The sequence below is a fragment of the Leptonotus elevatus genome, chromosome 5 (genome assembly GCF_054856555.1).
Source record: "Leptonotus elevatus isolate MCC_2025b chromosome 5, RoL_Lele_1.0, whole genome shotgun sequence".
Classification (NCBI taxonomy): Eukaryota; Metazoa; Chordata; class Actinopteri; order Syngnathiformes; family Syngnathidae; genus Leptonotus; species Leptonotus elevatus.
The window spans coordinates 5616443-5630181 of NC_141243.1; the positions used below are offsets into that span (position 1 = coordinate 5616443).

At 40.8% G+C, this 13739-nt stretch overlaps 1 protein-coding gene across 1 annotated transcript; it reads right to left on the reverse strand.

The window, feature by feature from the left end:
* Positions 1–5418: 5418 nt before the first annotated feature.
* On the reverse strand, positions 5419–9536 carry ela3l (elastase 3 like). The gene is made up of 8 exons (XM_086075730.1): positions 9395–9536; positions 8324–8412; positions 8025–8122; positions 7589–7717; positions 6562–6698; positions 6205–6350; positions 5553–5705; positions 5419–5471 (listed from the first exon to the last, which is right to left on the reverse strand). Exons 1-8 carry the CDS (start codon positions 9432–9434, stop codon positions 5454–5456), a joined length of 810 nt encoding a protein of 269 aa, XP_085931856.1. The 5' UTR covers positions 9435–9536; the 3' UTR covers positions 5419–5453.
* Between the last annotated feature and the right edge of the window lie 4203 nt (positions 9537–13739).

A 13739-nucleotide genomic window follows, 5' to 3' on the forward strand; every position in this document is an offset into this window, starting at 1 on the left:
AGAAAGATGGTGCGCTAGGCAGCAGCAGATTGTTTTCTTTAAAACTACTGAAGTAAAAACCCAAATAATTGTATTTTTTCTCTCCAATTTATTTCAACGAGTGCCTTTATAAATGGTTTCAAGTCCAAAAGTCAGCAGTCTACAAACATGTCGATTAATTATTACACACGTGCATGAGGCTCCAATCAATACAGACAGCAACAGCCCATCTGTTACTCAATAACTCTCCAACAAGCTTTAAGGTCCGAAAACTGACAACACACAGTGAGGAGATCTCGCGCGTGTGTTCCTGTTCCACTTTTACGAACCCACTTTTTGCGAATGGGCCCACATAGGCCGATAATCGAATGCAAATGAATGCAAACATTAGCGACGGCCGAGAATGCCCTCTTTGTACAAATGCGCACGGCGCGCAACGTGCGGCGCTCACGCGCCGGCCATGCTAATCAGGTGAACTTTTGCATAATGCATCTCCGCTGCACAGTGAGATGACTTCATCTCATGTGACAAACTACCTGCATGCGTGCAACTCACATGCAAATGTCTGACCGGCTTTCATTAAATAGCACTTTGGAGATAACAAGACGAGTGATGACATCAGTTTGTTGTTGTGTAAACAAAGCGTCCATTGAATTCCCACACGCCACAGGCGGACAATATGTAAAACTGTTTTTCTCTTTTGAACTGGATTTGGATTTGTTGTTTTAGCAAATCTATAATGACCATTGAAAGAAGCATTTGTCAGTCTGTTAACTGAAATAACAGTGGCTATGTATCGTCTTGGGTCGTTTTGTGTTATTAGTACGTCGATATTGATCGAGGGCCTGTTTCATTGTGTGCACTGTAAATGTTTGAAAATGACAAAAAAAAAAAACATTCATAACAATAAAACTAGAAAGGACTAAAGTCGCGCACTAAAAGTAAAAGTGATACTCTGAAAAATATTATGAAAAATACATCAGTGGCTTTTCTACCTTCTCATGCTACACAGAAAATATTTTCCAAATTCAACAATGCAGCATTTTTTGTCTTCAGGAAACTTACTTCATTATTGTCCAGAAATACTTTGCTCGCTCTTCTTTTCCTTTTGGTTTGGTGTCCTCCTGCAAAGCATGGACGCATCGCCAGGAGAGGTCCACGCCACGAGTCCCACTCCTACATGAGAGTGAGAAAGTCTTGGCGGGGTGAAAGTAGGTCACCAAAGTGAACTCGGGGCCCCGGGGTGGGTGCGCGCTTGATGAGCCGGCACGCCGGCGGTCAGCCCCGGAGGTTGTCCCAGTCGCTTCGCGGTAAATGTTGACAGGCTGCTGGGCGGCGGGCTGAGATGGTGCTGCCACTACATAGTGGGGATGTGCATCAGTGAACGGTCCCTCCCCCACTACACACTCGCACCCTCCCTCCCTCCCTCCTCCCTCTCTGCCGCTTATTCTGCTCCCCGCTGAGCTGTTAATAGAAAGACACTCTTGGAACATCCCATCAAGTGCTTTACTGCTCACACCTTCGTGAAAGTCCACAGGCGTGAACTTCAAGACGCCAAAATGTCAATAATCTCCTATAATCTTTTTTTTTTTTAATCCTTTCTAAAGAGATGACGGCCTCAAGTTGTTATCCATCCCTCGCAGGTGTCAAACTCAAGGCCCGAGGGCCACATCCGGCCCGCCCCATCATTTTATGTGGCCTGCAAATGTACCATGTGTAATATGAGTGTGAATTATGACTCAATAATCAAGCATCTAACAAATAAACAACGGCAGGTGCTTGAATAGAATATTAACTCGTTCACTGCCATTGACGGCTATAGACGTCAAAAATTCAGTTAAACTATTTCTATTAGTTTAACTTTTTTTTTTCCACTTTTGCTAACAAGAGTATGTAAACCTAGAAAAAAAATATTGTAAATTTAGAACATAAAATTCGTGATTAATCGTGAGTTAACTATTGAAGTCATGTGATAATTACAATTAAAAAATGTTATTGCCTGACGGGCCTAATCAAAAAATAAAAAATAAGGGGCGTTAAATCGTAATTAATCGCATGATAATTTCATATCTGTTATAAATGTACAATAAAAAATGTCTAGGTTTTCATAAAAAATGAAATGAAATGAAAACAAAAAAAATAGAAATAGTTCACATGAATTTTTGACGGTTGGGGCGTGGCTCCAACTTATGACATTAGAAGTCAACCAATGTGTGCAAATTTTGGGCAGAATTTCTAGCTTTTCTATTCCGTTTTATTTTCACATTTCTTGAAAATTTAACAAAAATGGGTGGATGGAAACCCAACTAATGTTGCTCAGGTAACAACCAATCACAGCTTAGCTTCAGAAAACAGGTGAGCTGTGATTGGTCGTTGCCTGAGCAACTGTGATGTCATCTTCAGTCAACAGCAAGTGGCAAAATGGCTGCCTTCTGATATTGGAAAAAAAAGAAAACTGCTGGATTTTGCTGCTTAACTCATATTCCACTAACACAATATTAACTAGAATACCATATTTAGACTAGTGGGGCTGTAATTATTGTGATTTTTTTGGGGGGGGGGGCGTCCCCTCTCAGACATGTTCCCTCCCTATTTTTTTTTCTGGCTGTTATGCAGCACAACAGCATGGTTCCCTGTCCCAATTCCTTTGTGTGTGTCAACTGGGGTACCGCGACATAAATTCAAAGAGACAAAAGCATTCTTTCGAGGCCGCCAACCTTTCAGACATAAAGTGAGAAAGTTCCGTATTAAAAAAATAAAAACTCATTTGGATTTGCTGTTTGAAGTATTTACAGTAATTAATTTGAAAACAATCAAATGCTAGCATTTCAATTCCACATATTACACACACATTTTAGAGGAGCAAGATAACTTTGCTTAGCTACTAGTATGGGAATTGGTACTTCACTATATATATTTATTTTCTATATACGCGCACTATCAAGAAAAAGTTTTCTGTCCACACCCCCTCGTGTTTGATCGCTTCTGAATGGGTGTCATCCAGATCTTCTAACAGTGAGGCAGACTTGATAACCACTATTCCACCGTGCTGCCCACTTAATTGCAGTTTGTGCCAAATTAGTTTATAATCAATAAAATATCACTGTACGTTTTGGCCTTTTTTTTTTTTTTTTTCATTTTAGCTTACTTTAAAAGATCCAAACTTTGAGACATCTTGCTCTACTTTCTCTCTCACACACACACATTTTAATTAATTCTCATATCTTGCTCTTTCAACCTCTCGTGCCCTCGTCGTCAATTCCCCTGTCAAAATTTCCTGTAAATGTGACCAATTGAATGTGCCGGGCAGGAGCCGATTTCATTTTGTCGTCAATATTATTATTTCAGACCACGACTCTCACACACAGCGCTCTCATTACAGTCAGGCACATAAACCAGAGAAGTGTTCATCTCAGCTTTGCCATTGTCACCCTCTTCATTCTCTGTTATCACCAGAATATGAGGGCGGATTCCCCAGCTGAGCATTATGGTTTTCATAAAGACAGGCCATGGAGGGATATTAGTCTCATATTTTATACCGAGGGTCCGTTTCATAAAAAAGCTGAGGCCATTCTCTGATGTTGTTGTAGCAAGCCTGTTTTGGGGGAGCTATTTTCAGCATGTCACATCTGTTTGTTGGCTGTCTCTCATTTGTTCACTTTGGCTCGTCATACACAGTGAGAAGAAGCCCAATTTTACAATATGAGCGTGTGAGGACACCTGGTGGTTAATTGCTGACATTGTTCTTAGATATTTAGTCCAGTCACTTGCTTACTGTATGGCAGCATTTCCCAACGGCTATTGAGCAAAGGCACATTTTTTACATGGAAGAAAAAAAATCTCATTGGACACATATTTTGACTTCCAAAACTCTAGAGGTGCTTCAGCACCCCCAAAAATGACCGAATCACATCTCAGACCTGGGCTAGTTGTATCACGTTTTATACTTTTACCTCGTTCTTGGAATCAATACATCATATATAAACAAAATGCATTACAGATGAAAGTCTTAGGTATGTCATTTTCAAACTTTGTTTCACTGCAGAGATATAAGCCATCAAATAGCGGGAGAGGAAATGTGACATGTTGCTCCACCAATGGGTAAATTGTCACACTATATGAGGTAAGATGTCACACTGGATTTTGCAACTCTCTTGAGGTCTCCCTGATTTTTTTGGATTTGTTGGAATTTAGATGTTTCTGTGGTTGGGGAAGAATTCTGGTGGGTGGCCCGGTGGGTGGTGTCTGGTCGGTGCTGGATTTCACTTTCCTTTGTTTTCTTTGGTCCCCTCGGGTCTCCTGACGGCGGTGTTCGGTTTAGGTGAACGGTATGGGATATTTTCTAATAGGTTTTTGGTGAGCTAACAAATACACGCACGCACACCATACAAAAAATATAAAATAATAAAAAATAAAAAGAGCAGCTCTTTAGAGAAAAAAAAATAATAATTTAAAAAAATAAAAATAGCGGGAGAGGACATGTGACATGTTGCTCCACCAATGGGTAAATTGTCACACTATATGAGGTAAGATGTCACACTGGATTTTGCAACTAATAAAATAAAACAATGACACAATTATCCCCTTTTCCTTTTTTTTTTTTTTTTTTTACAGCTAGAAAAATTGTCATTAATCTTGAAAATGTACTATAGTCACTGAGCAAACTAACATAAAATATTATGAAATAGATTAAAGTCCTTAGGAACTGCTGGCACGAAGGTCATAGCTCTCAGCCTCAATTGCAAGTTTTGCTTCCTTTAAACCGGAAATTTGAGATTAAATTGAATAAAAAAAGTTTTTTTTAAAAAGCATTTCAGTTCACCTTGAAACTTAAACCAGTCCTGACATGTGGGCATGCTGTAGTTCCATCAACAAATGGAAAATCTATTTTCAAACAAAACCTAGAAAACTAATTTCCTCACTTTTCAGACTCATCATTTGAAGGGTATTTCTGGCATACGTAAACTGAGTTGTCAGAGGTGCATTTTTCATTGGCCCAATTTTTGCATGTGTGACAACAAACCCCAAAATGACTGAGACAAGTTGCCCCCAAACTACCATGTTGGCTAATACTTGCTCTCATTTAAAGTTAGCTTAAAACAGACCAATGTCTCCTCTAACGAGTACACATGATTTGCTGCTAGAATTTTTGTATATATGACACCGGTTTCAAAATAGATGAAGTTGAAAAATGTTACTCTGGGTTGTGCAAAACAGATAACTGCCACTTATCTCAGCTCACAATGTACTATTCTCTTCTCAGACAGTACACAACCCCCGACCATTTATACAAAGAAAACTAGTATTCCACTTTTTCGTTGCACCCTCTGGTGGAGAAAAAAATTGCAATGTGACAACTTACCCGTGATACAACTAGCCCCGGTTTCCCCTACTTCATGCGTCACGTTCTCAATATGACATCATCACACAAGACCAACGCAGAGATGAGTTGATTTATTGACACTTCATGATCCTTAGTTGTTCATCATAACCTAAAAGACAAAAATGTAAACAACTACATTAAAACAAAGCAACACGTACATGAAGCAAAATTGCATTTGTGGGGCTTGTACCTCATCAACCCAGTCGTTGAAGGCGGACACGCGGGTGAAGACGGTGGGCTTCTTCTTGTAGTTGCAGCCCAAGCCGGAAACGAAACTGGCGATGCCGTGCACCTCCCAGCTGCCCTCCATGTTCTTACAATTCAGAGGGCCACCCGAGTCTCCCTGACAAGCGAGACATCATGTTTTATTCTGCTGCTGGTTACGGACACACTGACGAGGGATGACTAAGACCTTGCAGGTAAAACGAGGTTCAGGACAAAAAAAGGAATCACTGACTAGAAATGGAAAATGTATTTAAATAAATGCCGGAAAGGGAAATAAATGCTGTCAACAAACCAAAATATAGTATAGAAAGGAAAATTGAATCAACAATTGATGTTGCTGTTCTAAATGTAATTTTTTTTTTTTAGGTTTTTATACTCTTGTTAACAAAAGTGGAAAAAATGTTAAACTAATAGAACTAGTTCAAATGAATTTTTGACGTCAATGGCAGTGAATGAGTTAATAAAAAGCTGTTATGTCGACGTTTTTCAAAAATAACTAGAAAATATGAACAATAAATAATTGCTTGCTTGATTGATTTCAGTGCGTTTTAACAAATTAAAGTCAAAGAATTTCAAAGAAACGTTTGGAGACCCCTGCATTCCATAGACCTACTCACATTGCATCCAGCCACGATTCCATCCCCACCGGCACACACCATGGTGGTCCTGACAGCGATGCCCCACCAGTCAGGCTGCGAGCAAGTGGGGTGGTCAGCCACCGGCATCAAAGCCTGCTGCAGCTTATCAGCAATGGGGCCTCCGGCTAGAACACACATCACACACTCCGCGTGGGCCACCGCACGCACTCGCCGCCGCCAGCGGCTTCCACAGGCAATCGCAAATGTTCATTTTAGGAGCATTAAAACGATTTTGCCAGGATCTAATATTTTCATGGCAACTCTGGAGGCTCCCCTGGGATACCGCCGCTCGTCAATCCAAACGTCAGCTGTAAGACAGAACCCAAACATGCTTACTGTACAGTCTGCCCCATCCAGTGATGAAGCAGGGGGAGAGGTTGGTCAGCAGGGTGTCAGCAGGGGGGATGCACGCCAGCTGAACCTGGTCGCTCAAAGTCACCGGCTCAGACAGCTTGATCATGGCGATGTCGTTTCTGCGCCACACACACACAGAGGGAAGTTCATTGTTTTGACTGCGGGCACATTTGGAGGCAGGCACCGGCAGAGTAAAGTTGTGCTCAGAATAATACGAGCGTGGTTAAATAAGAGTCAAGCTTGAGTTTAAAGTACACAGTAAATTTCACTCTAAACAGAGTTGATTTGGTCCCACTCTAAACAGAGTAAAATGTACACTTGAAAGAGAGTAAAAATATTCAGAATACATCAAAGTATTTTTACTGTGTATGAGAGAATTTGTCAATCCCATGAAAAAAAACTATTAAAGATTTTTCACTCAGAAACTCCAAGTACATTTTGCAAAGAGAGATTTTGACAAAATTCTACTTGTTTATTAAACAAAAAAATTTTTTTTTTTTAAGTCACTCAAGGGTTGAGGAACGAACCAATCTACTCCCTGAGCCATGCCACTCCGACTGTGTGTTAGTATATCGCGAGTGAAAATAATGTTTTTGGTCTCCTTTTGGATATTAGCAAACAGTAGGAGTGGCGTCGCTCAGGTGGTAGAGTGGGAGTCTCCCAAGCTGAAGGGCTTGAGTTTGTTTCTCAACCCTTGTGTAACTTTCTTTTCTTTTTTTTTTTTTTATTAACTAGCAAAATGTACCAAAAAAAAAAATCCTTCTAAAATTTACTTTGAATTTCTGAGTAATACTTTGAGTAAAATTTACTCTGAATATTTTACTTTTTTCCAAATGTAAATTTTACTTTGTTTAGAGTGGCACCAAATGAACTCTGTTTAGAGAAAAATGTACTCTGCAAAATGTACTTTGTAGTGTTATAGAATTTTGTGTATCCTCCAGATCACCTCACTTTAGAAGCGCCAATCTTTTTTTCCTTTATTTTCGTTTTAAACTGGCACACATCTTACCCAAAAGCCACAAAGATAGGGTTCCATTTCTTATGCACAATGATCTTCGCAGGCAGGATGGCCTTGGAGCCGGCCTCTTCCTCCACCAGGTTGTGTTTGCCCACAAACACCCTGTAGGAAAGCTTCGTGCTGTGGACGTAAACACGCACGAGAGGATTTTATCTGAATGCAATTTGAAGTTTTACTTACAGCAGTGTGCAACATTGAAAATTAAAATCTATTGCATGCATGCATACATTTGGAATTTGACATCAAGAATTTGCAGCTATCCCTCAACCCATGAATGGCCTGTTGAGTGAGTTTTGCTTTCTCAGGAGCCGCAAATGCAGCTGCCAGCCGGCGAGAATCGAACCTGAGGCCCTTTTGTCACAGGCCGCGTTCGTGCCAGCTGTCTATGTGGACGCATAAGTGAGTTCCTGTATGTTAACACTCTTACTTGATGCAATGAGCGGCAGTCATGACCCAGTTGTCAGCAATCAGAGAACCCCCGCAAGTGTGCCTCCATTCTCCATCCCTCTCATACTGAAGAGAAATCTGCACATGGAACAAACACACACACATGCACACAAAGGTTTTGGCGATGGATGGCAGCTCATTTCAGAGGCAAACATCTAATTACTGCACTTTTCGGCAGCCCTCGAGTCTGTCAGCTAAGAAGCAGATGCCAGGCGCGTGACGCTTGCCAGCGGATTTAAAAAGTCAGACAGATGTGAGATGTGGACGTGTTAGCGTTACCTGCCAGGGCCAGCTGTGAGGCCTGGCATCTTCGCCGTTGACCACACGGGAAGTCTGGGGCTCGATGGGCGGGGTGCCGCACCCGAGGGCTGGGGAAAGAGGACGTGTGAAGGGCAACAGGTGGAAGAATTGGAATACATTATTAGACCGGTCACGAGTGAAAAAAAATCCCTGCCACGAGTGAAAAAAAATCCCTGCAAGCTTTTTTGCTTTCTAGTTATCTAATAGTACAGTTAAGTGTACAAACGACAACATAACAACAACAAAACTAACTAGAAAAAAAAAAGAACGCAGTGCTCAATTCATCAATAAAGAACAACCAATGTACATTTTTACCCATTTCCATTTTAGCTAGCTAGCTAGCTACATATCTAGCTAGATATCTGCCTATCTAGGTTTTTAGCTAGCGGTCTACCTATCTAGCTAGCAAGCTATCTACAATGTACATATCTAGCTAGCTAGCTAGCTAGCTATTCAGCTATCTACCTATAAGTAGAATATAATTGCTCAGATTTGTTTTTTCATTTATGACACTCATTTGCATAGCCACAAAATTTGCTCTTTAAAAACAAGCAAACCACATATAGCATCCCACATGCTCTGCTGTTTGAATGGCAAACTAGCGACTGATGTCAGCAGGAACACATACTAAGGCAAAACTAAGTGAAAATAATATTATAGTCTCCTGGATGTAGATTTTACTGTAACAACTGAGCGTGGCCTTAAAAAATAATGAAAAATATTCTTGAAATATGGAAGAAAGCCAGAGTATGCAAAATAAATAAATAAATAAAATAAAACAGAAAAAGGGGGAGAACATGGCAACGCCACACAGTCAAACAAATGTGTCGGACAAATGTGCTACCACGAGTCCACCACGCTGCCTTCAAAAAATAAAACATGAACCATGGAAAGAAAAAAAAGACCATAAGGGGCCATCTGCTGGATGCGGAGGCAGCGCATACCTTATCCTTAATGCAGTCATTGCTCTACCTGAGGCAGCACACCCTACCCCTCTCACGCACACACATGCACGCACACATAGGAGTGAAGAAGGCCAGATGTTCTTACCAGCAGCAATGAGAACCGAGGCCAACACAATAGGGATCATGTTGATTGATGCGTCTCTAAAGAGGCCACTCAACACTCACTCGCTTTTAAACATTCTTCCGCAGGCAACCCCCCCTTTGGGAAAGCATTAACACACACTATTGGTGTGTAGTGCCCCCCCAGGGATGAGGGTGAGCCAATGGCGAAGCTGCCCACACAGGTGGATTCTCTGGAACATTTCTCATGACCTTCATTTGGAGCTGCACATCATGTCTACTTAGTAGGCAAAACTTGTACTAAATGCACTTAACTGGGAATGCTTGCTGCTTTTCTTCCCCTCAATATAATTGAAGTTACATAAATAATGTCATATTTTTTTCCAAAATAGACTCATCATTTCTACTGTATGTTCCCGTTCGATGTCAATTCAGTGTAGCCTGGATTTAACTGCTTGCATAAGAGCATGAGAAGCAAACATCTGGATTCCTGGCGCGCGAGCATGTTTGCTCTGAAACACAAAATGAAAATCCAACCAAGGAAGCGTTAGAATAATAAATAACCAGATGGTGACATTGCTGCAGCCAATATTGACAGTCAGTATCAAAAAACAAACGGCAATTTATGATGAAGCATCATTACGACGCTATTGATGCTGGATTTTTTTTCTCCAAGTGATGATGTTGTGACTTGTTACAAACATCCTGTCAGAGTGAGGCTTTGCTCATTTTTTTTTTTTATACATTTATAACTGGCTCCTTGGCTTGTTTTAAAAATGTCACTGCTGTTTTGAAATTCCTTCTTGGTGGCATAATGTGGTTCAAACTGAAGACCTGTAGCATTCCCAACACATTTGGACAAAAACTGAGGAATGCAAAATGTGACGAGGAAAGGATGTGATGATGATTCATATCATTAAACAAAAGAAATAAAGTATCTATTCTGAACCATTCACCGCCTGATGTGGCAATTTATACTTAACCATGAAAACAAAAGAATATTACTTGAAAATTGTTCCAGAGGAAAGTCTGACAGTTTCCAGTTTCATTTCTGAAGCTGTATTTTGTAAGTTGGACTCAAGCGACCCTTTTCATTTGGCCGCGTGGAGACAGATGAAGCATGACAACAAGAGAATAAGCCGAGATAGTCAGCATCCCTCTGCGAGCTCCGCCGCGGCCCAGATATGCAATTAATTGAAAGCTAATTAAAATTCTTGGTCAAATCTGTAAAACATTGTTGTGCTTATCGCTTCTCGCTGTCCACAATGCATGCGCCCGCCCTTGCCTTGTGATGATTAAACCTCTTGTACTCATTACATTGTTGGTGGGCAGATGCGCTGAGGTGTACCTGCAAGCTTGGAACACGTGATGGATCTAGCGCAGGCCCAGGCCGTCGGAAGGCCCCCCTCTGGGCTTTTGTAGCAGATTCGTCTCAGCCTGTTTTGCCTGTCAGGAAGTACTGCTGAACTCTGGGTGACTCTCCGCGTTTATAGTTGCTCTCTATCTCCTTTGTGGCAGTAAACATTGCCTTTCAATGATAGTTCCTCTTATGGAGCAAAGGGAGTGAGATTATCTTGAAATATCGTGAGGACCGGGGCCGGGGAGTATTACTTCAGCATAATTGTGCTTTTTATCAGCATGTACACAAATCAGACACTTATTCAGGTACAACTCCACCATCTAATAAGAGATCCTGACGTTGACGTCACGCGTCCCAAAATGGCAACCATTTTGGCAGCATAGAAAACACGTCTGCGACTTTGAGTAAATGGCAAAACGTCACACTTTAACAATGATTGACAGCTGTTGTGGACTAGCTGCCACAACGATTAGAGGCAAAAAAAATTGAATAAAAAATAGGATCGGGCATGATCCAGGCTACCAAAAGAGGAACCAAGACGCAGCCAATGCTGCACTTTGTACATGGTGGCTAAATCAGCAGATGCTAACTGCTAACATGCAAAATGTGGGAGAAACAATCGGTTTCGTTCATTTGTGCTGCTACGGTTTTATAGATATTACACAGTTGAATTTAATAACTGACCAACACCATCAAGAAGACTTTTTACGGCATAAATGAGGTCGCCCGCGGCCGATTTAGCCGATGCTAAGTTGCTAACGTACATGAATAACACTGCAACACTTGCGTCAAACTGCCAACTTCTATGACATTTTGAACACACATAAAGGGGAAATAAATCCGGATTGTACAAACTTTTAAAGCCTCTGTATGATCAGATTTGACAGCACTCACCGGCAACAGAGGAGGTAATTCCATGTAGCAGCGTAGCCAAGGTGAAAAACAGCACTCCTGACACTTCATCGGCAATCCAACAAGTCCACCTCGCGGCTCGCGCAAGTATATCATGTCCTTTCCATCAAAGTGACTGTCAATGCTCTTGGGCAGAAAGTTGACGGATAAACGCCTAGCTTTAGCCTTCCTCGCTGTTCTCGTCCATTAACGTTGCGCAGCTACTCCTGCCGCAGGGGGGCGTGTTCATAGAAAGTCACGTGACGTCAGGATCTCTAGGCAGTTGTTTACCAGGTACCACTAACAAAAAGTCACACAACCAATTGCAGGAAAGTGGTGAGCCGTGACCTGACATGAGTTTATTTATGTTTTGCACTCACTCACACAAACACGGTCTCCTAGGCGGGGAAGCGAACCCACGCCAACCTGCACCATAGGCAAGTGACGGTTCCATTCGGCCACCTGGAACCGGACCTGACATAAATGAGGTCGTTACCTGAGCCCTCATGCACTGTGATGTCATTTCAGTCGACAGCAAGTGGCTCTACAAAGCAAAATGGCCGCCTCCTGAGATGGATAAAAAACAAGTGATTTTTTTTCTGCTTTATAATCATATTCCACAAACCCAATATTAATCTGTTTGGCATGTTTAGACAAGTGGGGCGCATACAACATAAAATTATAAAGAATTTTATTTTTTTTACTTGATTTTTCCAGAGATATTAAAAAAAATCACAGCTGTAAAAAAAAAGAAAGAAAAAAAACCCACCAGGAAAATAAGTCATTTTTCAATTAGTCATATTTATGACACAAATAAGGAACAAGTTCAGGCAGATTGGCCAAATATACAGCCTGTTCCGGATGAACTAATCCGAAAAAAAAAACATAATTTTGTGTATTTTACTGTAAAATATTTTGCACATTCTACTTCAATTTCTCCTGGGAGAAGCTCATGAATAACATGTTTGCCTTTGAAAAGAAATTCTACCACACAAGAATTGCCTAGTTGACAGCCTCTTTTTCCCGAATGGACTTTTGACAATTTTCCCAGTCCCGAGGAACTCTTGTCAGTTTTCCCAGAAACAGTTGCACCAGGAGCCAACACCAAGTCATTCATTCCCAGTGGGGTCAGTCAGACAAACACCAACACAGTTCAGCGTTCTTTTGCCAACACTTCAACCTTGGCGGGTCTCTGCTCTTAATTGAGTATAATTGTAATTCAACAATATCTTTATTGTTGTTGTTGTAGTTGACTTCTGTGTAGAACTGTGAGGTGTTCCTAACTCATTCACTGCCATTGACGACTATAGACGTCAAAAATTCATGTGAACTATTTCTATTAGTTTAACATTTTTTTTCATTTCATTTCATTTTTTATGAAAACCTAGAATTTATTTTCTTGTACATTTATAACAGATATGAAATTATCATGCGATTAATTACGATTAAACGGCCCTTATTTTTTTATATATATTTTTAAATTAGGCCCGTCAGGCGATTAATTTTTTAATTGTAATTATCACATGACTTCACTCGTTAACTAACGATTAATCACAAATTTTATATCTGTTCTAATTTTACAAAAAAAAAAGTTCTAGGTTTTCATACTCTTGTTAGCAAAAGTGGAAACAATTTTAAACTAATACAAATTGTTTAAATGCATTTTTGATGTCTATAATCGTCAATGGCAGTGAATGAGTTAATATTTTGCTCTAGGTTTAGTAAGGAGTCAGACAATTTCTACACCTGTAGAAAAAAGAAAAAAAAGACAACTACCGGCTGTGCATTGGTTCGCCTCTTCGCTTTTGTTATTAAATTGGAGCTCAACATTTCCTGCCATTTCAAGCCTTGAAAGTACATGCAGCACGAAACAAGTCGTTTGATGAAATCTTCAGAAGCGCCTCGTGCCCCGACCGGCCTTCCTGCAGGTCTTGTCCCTACTCGCCACGTTTCCACTCCCCATCATGCACGTCGAGAGGGAGAAGGGGAAGCACGGCTGCACGCAGGCTGTCTGTTATGGCGAGTTAATATTTATTTGGATTCCGAGTATGGCTCATGCACCGGGACATTTAATATGAATGAACCTCACTGTGCTTTGTTTGTTTGTTTTATTCCACCA